Source organism: Mastacembelus armatus, chromosome 12 (assembly GCF_900324485.2).
Source record: "Mastacembelus armatus chromosome 12, fMasArm1.2, whole genome shotgun sequence".
NCBI lineage: Eukaryota > Metazoa > Chordata > Actinopteri > Synbranchiformes > Mastacembelidae > Mastacembelus > Mastacembelus armatus.
In genome coordinates, this window is record NC_046644.1 from 2959156 (window position 1) to 2968731 (window position 9576).

The 9576-nt window shown below is 40.0% G+C and overlaps 1 protein-coding gene across 1 annotated transcript in view; it reads right to left on the bottom strand.

Annotated features, from left to right (window-relative positions):
* LOC113124733 (LIM/homeobox protein LMX-1.2-like) overlaps window positions 1-1568 on the bottom strand; it is a 45871-nt gene extending 44303 nt beyond the window's left edge. Inside the window, exons 1-2 of the mRNA XM_026297813.1 lie at window positions 1499-1568; window positions 480-666 (exon numbers count right to left, since the gene is read on the bottom strand). Of these exons, the coding sequence (XP_026153598.1) occupies window positions 480-666; window positions 1499-1565 (254 nt within the window). The 5' untranslated portion in view covers window positions 1566-1568. The remainder of the gene's footprint in view (window positions 1-479; window positions 667-1498) is intronic.
* Between the last annotated feature and the right edge of the window lie 8008 nt (window positions 1569-9576).

Below are 9576 nucleotides of genomic sequence, written 5' to 3' on the forward strand. Positions count from 1 at the left end.
AATGTCGACAATTTAGATCGCAGACCGCCTGATTGCTGTCCTAAAAATTGCGTGTATTGTAAATATTTTATAAGTATATTAAATTATTATTATAATATGTTGTAAATATTTTATAAACATTGGAATCGTAATGAAAATAAATTATTTTGTGGTGTATAATAAATGTTTTTCTCTATGATACCCTAATATCTTGACCTTACAAGTGTACAGAGGTTAAAATGCCTTCAGGTGATGTTTATGTGGATTGTTTCAGTATAAATAGACCGAATTAAATAAATATTTCTGTTCAATTTGACTTAACACACCTAAGTTTAACTAACTATAACTAACCATAGAAAGCAAAAGCTTAAACACACAGTTCCTTGAATCGGCTACTAAAAAAGTCCTTCCTCCGACCAGCACTGCACACATTTGGCCGTAAAGCCCCAATCACTGAGCCAGGACACTTGGGGTAGTGAAGAAATAAAAGTCCGTCTTACTGGTGGTAGTCTGTCTTGCAGTAGAGTTTGGTGTCTCTGAGGTAGCAGGTGGCGGAGAGCGGCTGTTGACATGCTGCACACTGCAGACACTTCTCATGCCAGGACGCGTTGTTAACCCGCATCAGGAAGCGGTCTGAGATGACCAGAGCGCAGCCCTCACACACAGCCTGCTGGGGACAGTCCCCACCTGACACAGAGAAGGCAAATAGCTATAAAATGCACTGCCTCCTTGGCTGTTGTAGTCAAGGTAATCCAAAACCAGAAGAAGAGGTGAGCCTGGGGACGCAAAGAGAGTGGCCCTTGCACATTACGGCCTAACCTCAGACCACGTAGGCCTGTGTAAAATCCTGTGGTCGCACTGAAACAGTGCCTGACGGGATTATTCACTGCAGGCATGTGAGTGCTGTGTACCTGCATTGGTTTACATGATTTCTGGAAAGACGCGTTACTATGGAACTTGGGGATGTCACTGAAGCGCCACTGACCACCATTCTTTGGAATGTGAAGAAATTATAAGGACACTGGAACAAATAAGCCCAAAGCCCTGGTTGTACCACGCGTTTTTAACTCCGGGCAGACTTCTGACATCTGATTGTACTGAATGTGACATTAACTCAAGTGCTCTGAGAATGAATTTTCCTAATATGATGTAGGAGGAAAGACAATACAGTCCCAGCAGCTATTTGTCATAGTCAGAACCTTGGTCTAGCCTACCTGCTGTTTCCACGGTGACATCCGATGTCGCTTCAGTTCAAATTGCATTAAAGCTGTTTCTATTTTGTACAGTAGGAAAAAGGCCATAGGCGAATGTATCAGGCTGTTTACAGTTAAAACACACAACCAAACAACAAACCTGAGTGTGAAACGAAATGCAGCTGTAATTAGGTATGCCTGTTCAAATGGCCTCTAGCAGTAACTCCTCCAGAACTGTGATATTATTCACTTCTGCCCGTGGAGTAGGCGATAGCTAGAGATCATTTCGCGCTGGAGGCTCAAAAGAAAGCAAAAACCACATGAACTGATCATACCGTCCAGAGAGCTTGCATCAGTTCCTAGACAATCTTCTATTTTAACGTCGTTCAGCATCTTTACGCGCCTCCAGACTCGTCGCAGTTATTCCCAACTGGGAGAGGCGGCAAAAATAAAGTGCAGATGGGGAGTTTGTAAAATCTGCAAGTCCTTCAGCAGTGTTCAGTCTACAAGAAAGAGCATCAGCTGGCGTTAATCCAGTAGTGTGTAGTGAAGTGTGTCCGGCAGATCTGAACTTGATGTCCCATCCTGAGCCCGAGTCTCACTCTTTCTCAAAGTGGCTAAACCTCCTCCCTGCAGCGGCATTGGTCTGGATGGGTCCGCCTCTCCCTAAAGCTTACTGAATGCTGGACTGTCTGAAAACCACATGAAATATCTTCATACGCAGGAAGGCTGTGAAATGCTGGGCGATCTAAACCAGACAACAGCCAGTTTCATGACAAAAGAGCGCGTATGTTGGCAATTCCCAACTGCGTGAATGTTGATTTCACCCTGCGCCCTAATGAACAGTTTTCCATTTCCACGTTTCTCTACAGTGGATTCCTGCCTCATTCAGGCCAAACTGTAAAGCTACAAGCATAATGATCTCAGAGAGCTACAAATAAGCAAACAGGGGTCACACGATCATTTAAGAAGGACATGAAACCAAATGATGATCTGGAATCGCTGGCTCATTCTCTCTACTTTGCCATTGACACATTAAAATGGAAACCTAATTAAATAGAGCTGACATGATCATTTCAAATAGGCCTATAGGCGACTGAGTGTGAGCCAATAGGCTGTATGTGACGACACATTCAGCATCAGTACATTTCGTGGTTAAATATAAATGCTCTGTCTTGACCGTCATTTTAAGCACATTTCCCACACACCCCAGACTGGAAATTCTATAATGGTCTTTCCTCTTCATTTTACAACTCAGTTTGAAAGCTGCGTTTGTTTAGAGAATTGCACCGACCGATGAAATGTGGCACATTCAGTCAAGAAATTCATGTGTATCCTGGTCATGAGTCACTAAGGCATCTTCTCTGCTTTCATAACAATAGATTCACATACACTGTCAATATTAAACATCACACTAAATCACGCTATAGCCTATAACACCACATACTGTAAACTAACAGATATATATCCGCAAGTTTCAAATAAACCGTCTCACTGCCATAAAAATCTATATTCATCAGCCTCATTCACAGCCAGCTCGCAAATACAAATCGTCATGATGTATAAAAATTGGAATATTAAATATTAAAAGCTAAGTGTGGCTCAGATTCATGATGTGCCACACGATGTCCTGTCGTCAGCAGAAACATGAGTCTGGAGGTTGCGGGGCGGGCTGCATCATCTAATTCAAACTTACCGACGACTTTCAGGCAGTGTAGCCGATACTGGACTTATTGGAGAAGTCTCAGAGTTACAGGCTAAATTAAGGCCTACAGGCCTACCTGACCATAGACATCTGACTCATTATTGGTAAACGATTCAGTAAGGAGTCTGCATGTTCCCCCTGTGCTTGTGTGGGTTTTCTCCAGGTACTCTGGTTTCCTCCCACAGTCCAAAAACATGTATGTCAGGTTGATTGGTGACTCTAAATTGTCCATAGGAGTGAGTGTGAGTGTGTGAGGTTGTGTGTCTCTATGTGGCCCTGTGATGGACTGGTGACCTGTCCAGGGTGGACCCCTGTCTTTCACCCAGAGAGAGCTGGGATAGGCTCCAGCAGATCCCTGGGACCCTGGTTAATGATGATGGATGGATGGATTTAGCATAAAATATTGTTTAAAAGAAAACACGTAGCCTACCTGTAAGTAGAAAATCTATAATATCTTATTCATTTAGCGAGCAGAAAAACACTGGGAAAATGTCTCCTTTTTTGAGTGAAAGTCGTTTTGTCACGTGATGTTTTATGCAATGCCGTTCTCATGATCGATAAAATGAGCCTATGTGGAACTTAACAAAATCGCACCTGACATGGACAGAAGAATTCCAGTGTCGTTGATGTTAGTAACTAATATTAGGTCAAATCGCAGACCTGTGAAAAGTAAGAGAGTATTTTGTAAGTTCATGCTGTGAAGTTAATAACGTATGCCCTGGATCCTTTTCATTGGAGCTAAAATCAAACCAACCTTTTTACAAACTAATTCCACGTCCATGCTGCAGCCAAGCCTGACGCCCTGTGGTCGAAAAGCTGTCCAAAGAGAATGCTGCAGGTCAGAATGCACTGCTTGTAAAAGAAGAAATCAGGCCAGGCCAGGCCAGAAATAGGCTATGATAAGATGGGGTTTTGTGAATGAATGTTATATATAGCTACCTATACATAAAAATAATAATTATAATATAATTATAATAATTTAATATAATTTATGTTGTTTATCATATAATTTTACCTCCAGTAGACTTACTGTTACATAAAGCAAAACCATCTGCTTCAATTTAAATTTGGCACATGTGTTTTATTGCCTTTGAAATGTATTTGGAACTCTTATTTAATGTGCATTTGAGAATTATATGTGTTGCGTGTGACCATTTAATTGTGAGCCACTTTGCTTTCTCCTGTATGCTGCTAATTATCCAATATACAAACGATGCATTAGGCAGCATCGCATCTTCAGCTTTCCTTGAGACCATTTGTGGTGCAAAGGTTGTCAAGTCCACGCAGAATGAAAGATAAACTGAGAACAAGATCCCAGTATGTGGGTACTTTTCTGTTTTGTAAATGAGGCTATGGTACCATGGTGTGATTCAGTGAAGCCTGCTTCATAACAACTCATTCTGCTTATTTGCCAGCAGCTGATGTGTAAAACACATACAAAGAACAGAGGGGTTTTGATCTTGTTAACCATTAGATACCACACATTGCCTGTAAATGTAATTCAACATGAGAGGAAAAAAGAGTCAAAGCAAAGTGAAGACTCTTTGATGAACTGTGGCCCACACACTGACTTCCATCATTTCTGTGATTTTAACAAGCAGCTGTTGTAAATAAGAATTGTAAAATGTGTGTGTTTTTTTTTCTTTTTTTGAGGAAATTATCAGCAGCCAAGGAACTTGTAAACACACTTTCATGTATCTGAGCAAGTGGGAACGGTTCTGGAAAATAAGGGGCAGTCATACAGCAGTTATGACAGTACCAACAGGATGTCAGTGTTCTTTGTGAAATGAACACAAGTCATATGTCGTTCTAACGATGTTGGTGGTCTGTGTAATTCATTAAAGTTTAAATGTAACCACCTATGACAGCCATGCGCTCATTTGTTATTAAGAGATTGTGTTGCTCCTTTTTTTAACTACAACTTTCTGCCTGTTACATTAACTGTGCTGTTATATTAAACAAAAATGATATCCATTATGTTTAGGCTAAATTAACAGTGTTTCTCTGCTCCTCAACCATCTAAATAAAAAAAATCAGAAGTTAACAGAAGAGGAGTTATTCATAAAAACTTAATAAAAATTAAGACCACTCCTCTTATTGAACAGAAAAACAGAACTGTCAAATGTGGACTATTAAATATTAGGTCTCTTTCATCTAAATTTCTGTTAGTAAATGATTTGATAACTGATCACCAAATTGACCTACTTTATCTAACTGAAACCTGGTTACAGCAGGATGAATATGTCAGTCTGAATGAATCAACCCCCCTCAGTCATAAAAATTATCATGTTCCTCGAAGCACAGGTCGAGGTGGAGGAGTAGCTGCAATCTTCCACTCAAACTTATTATTAAACTTTCATCCTCAGAACAGTTATAACTCATTTGAGAGCCTCACTCTTAGTCTCTCACATCCAAACTGGAAAACACAAAAACCAGTTCTACTTGTCATTTTGTACCGTCCACCTGTCCCTTACTCAGAGTTTTTAACTGAATTCCCTGACTTCCTGTCTGATCTAGTGCTTAGATCAGATACAGTTATTATAGTGGGAGATTTTAACATTCATGTAGATGTTGAAAATAACAGCCTCAGCACTGAATTTAATTCTACATTAGATTCAATTGGTTTCTCTCTGAGGGGACTGAGCAGGCAAACCAGGGGGCCACATGAAAATTATCAAAAATGGGTTTTTGTTTTATTTCTTCCTCAAAAGATGAAAATTGTTTAAAGTACACAAAACTGGGCCCATGAAACAGATCAGGCAAAACATTTAACAAAATGAACTAACTGTACAGACCAAATGACAAAGACAAACTGACCTGACACCTTAACACAAAGGGGAACATATATAATGGCCGACCAGACCATTTTCAACACACAGGGGTAACTTGAAGACTATTAATAAACTAAACACACCTAACAGTCTCTCTCAGATATAAAGAAACTCTACATATAAATCAAATAAATTAAGATATCCATTATGGTTAGGCTAAATTAACACTATTATTTGTAAATAAATTTCAAAATCACAAACTCTCCTTCCCCCCTTTGAAGTTGGAAAAGCTTGGTACTGTCCGATTGGCCACTTCCTGTATTTGAGATCTCTGCTCCCTGGAGTGAATCCTTTGCTTAAGCATCTAAAGATGGCTCCAGCAGCAGCGACACCAACCAGTGACCCCCTTCACCACTGGTAACTCAAAATAATTAGATTTACAAAACAATGTCACAATATACAATAGTAAGCTAAATGTGCATGCTACATATAGAACTAATGTCAATACCAAATAAAATAAATATGCTACAAATGTGTGATCTTTGTGTGCCAAAATGAAAGTATAATTTGTAACACTAAAAATCAATATAACTGAAGGAAACAAATTCAACTATAAACTAAAGAAACTAATGTGTTTAGTGCATGAGGGTTACAGACATTCCATTGATGGGTGTGGCTGCACATACGTTTAATACATTTAATAGTTTTTCTCCCAAATCTTTTTAAATAATGGTTCATGCAGTGTTTGGAAGAAAATTCCACTACAGTAGATGTTTATCTGACTACGATGTTAATAAATTTAAGAAAATGATTCCATCTTTATTTCCATCTATGCCAAGTATAAACATAGTGGAGGGCAGCTGCCTTAATCCCACTCCCTACCAAATTGATCATGTTGTTGACAGCGCTGTAACCTCACTGCGTGAAACGCTTGATTCTGTAGCCCCTCTGAAAAAGAAGTTAGTGATTCAGAGAAGACTAGCCCCATGGTATAATTTACATGTTCGTACCTTAAAGCAGGCATCACGAAGGCTGGAAAGGAAGTGGCGTTCCACAAACTTAGAGGAAATTTTTCTAGCCTGGAAAAACAGTCTACTAACATATAAAAAAGCTCTCCGTAAAGCCAGAACTGCATACTATTCATCACTAATAGAGGAAAATAAGAACAATCCCAGGTTTCTTTTCAGCACTGTAGCCAGGCTGACAAAAAGTCACAGCTCTGTTGAGCCCAGTGTTCCCTTAGCTCTCAGCAGTGATGAATTTATGAGTTTCTTTACAAATAAAATCACAACTATTAGAGATAAAATTCAGCAGATGCTTCCTGTACCTGCAATAAATGAATCTTCTACTATAGTAGCTCTTGAATCATCTACAGTGGGTACAGAAAGTATTCAGACCCCTTTAAATTTTTCACTCTTTGTGTCATTGCAGCCATTTGCCAAAATCAAAAAAGTTCATTCCGTTGTTATTTTAGCTGTGTGTTTAGGGGTTTTTTTTCTGTCAAGATGGGGTGCTGAGTGTACATTAATGAGAAATAAAATGAACTTTTTTGATTTTGGCAAATGGCTGAATATGTCTGAATACTTTCTGTACCCACTGTATATACAGCTGAGTGTCATCTGTACCTATCTATGAAACCTGATAACACAAACCAGTTAACCAGACTTCAAGCCTGTCTAACTGACATAAAGGCCTGGATGACCAGTAACTTTCTACTTTTAAATTCAGAGAAAACAGAAGTTATTTTATTTGGGCCTAAAAACCTCTGAAATAACTTTTCTAAAATTATAGCTACTCTAGATGGCATAGCCCTGGCCTCCAGCACTACTGTGAAAAACCTTGGAGTTATTTTTGACCAGGACATGTCCTTTAACTCACACATAAAACAAAAAACTCCATAAAAGGTCTCCAATTAATCCAGAATGCTGCAGCCAGAGTCCTGACAGGAACTAGCAAGAGAGATCATATTTCTCCTATATTGGCTTCTCTTCATTGGCTCCCTGTAAAATACAGAATAGAATTTAAAATCCTTCTTCTCACATACAAATCCCTTCATGATCAAGCTCCTTCATACCTTAAAGACCTCATAGTACCATATTATCCCAATAGACCACTTTGCTCTCAGAGTGCAGGTCTACTTGTGGTTCCCAGAGTTTCCAAAAGCAGAATGGGAGGCAGAGCCTTTAGCTATCAAGCTCCTCTCCTGTGGAACCAGCTCCCAGTCTGGGTTTCAGGAATCAAGTCGAGTTGTCTCCTCTCCTTGAGCTGTATTTTACTGATGTGCAGTTACAGGCCCCACCAACCTGCACAGTGTTAATTTGTTCTTGTTCTTTTCTCTCTCCTCTATCCACTCCTCCCAACCGGTCGAGACAGATGACTGCCGCGTTTTTCCTCTCCACTGTCATCAAGTGCAACTCATAAGGTATTTGTTAGGTTTCTATGTAAAGTGCCTTGAGATGACGGTATTGTGATTTTGCGCTATACAAATAAATTTATTTACACTGAATTGGTGGGTTTTCTCCAGGTACTCTGGTTTCCTCCCACAGTCCAAAAACATGTATGTCAGGTTGATTGGTGACTATAAATTGCCCATAGGAGTGAGTGTGAGTGTGTGAGGTTGTTTGTCTCTATGTGGCCCTGTGATGGACTGGGGACCTGTCCAGGGTGGACCCCTGCCTTACGCCCAAAGAGAGCTGGGATAGGCTCCAGCAGATCCCTGCCTCATTGTTCTGCAGCACTGAGTTATGGCTTCTCCAGACCAGTGGAGTACCACATTTACATGTTATTATATACTGACATTGAAGACTATTGGGAGATGCGTTAACAACAAAGTGGGGTTATAGCACTCCACATGAGATGTGTTTAGACTGCTGTTTTTTGCTGACCAACATTTGAACTTTACAGTGGCAAAAAGGGTTTGGTTGCTGGGACTAGGACAACATAGCATGTTGAAGAGAGACAATGCAGCAAATGCCAGTCTAATTTACATTCAATTTAATTTATGTTTAAGAGTTCTGAAAACAGTAGCCTATGAAATGCCCAAATGTAGTTTAAATACCTAGATTTGTGTTGTGGTGAACATTGAGTGAGAACAGCGAAAAAGTGCCAGTTTATAAATGCATTTGAAAGATGTGGTCACTGAATGTGTTGTGTGGCAATTGATTCAGTGATTCAACTTAGTCCATGTCGACTGTCCATATTGTGAGTTAAAACAAGCAAAAATGTTTTTGACAAAGTAAGGTAAAATGTAATTTTTCCTGTTCTACCTTGTGGTGAACTGATCCAGATGTCGATCAGTCACTGTTCTTAACTCTATCCTAAAACGGGCGTGACTCATTTTAGGAGAGAAGCCCTATGTTCTGGAGAACAAATTCAGTTTGTTAGTAAATCATACATAACACACACAAAAGCAAAACAAAAGTCTGAAGATTCTCAGTCGTCCAGGGGAAGCTATCTAATGGTTGAGTCATAGCAACTGGACTTGCAGTTTTAAGGCTGAAACATTTTGCCACCCATCCAGGTGGCTTCATTAGTATGAGAAAAAAGCTGGACTGTAACCTCCAATTTATCTCACAGGTTGGTTTCACTCCACCCCTAGTCCCATAGGCTCACTAGGTTAGCTAAGTAAATCAGGTAAGAGTTGTTAGACCCACACTCCTGAGGTGGTTTCACTTCACACCTGGCCTGAATAGGCTCATTAGGTGAACAAAAAAAGTGAGCTCAGGTGAAGGTCGTTAGGGTCTAATGGTGGACTCGTGATCCCTCTGATTCACCAACTAGGTGCAGAGTGTGTCCTTCCTGGGAAACATTTGACTTGTTCCTTAATTTCCTGAGAACAGATGAAAGGGCAGCCTGGTAGATTGAAGACAGATTATATCTGAGCCCTCCACCCCTGTTGAGGGAGGGTTTTTCCACTTGGACATAGATA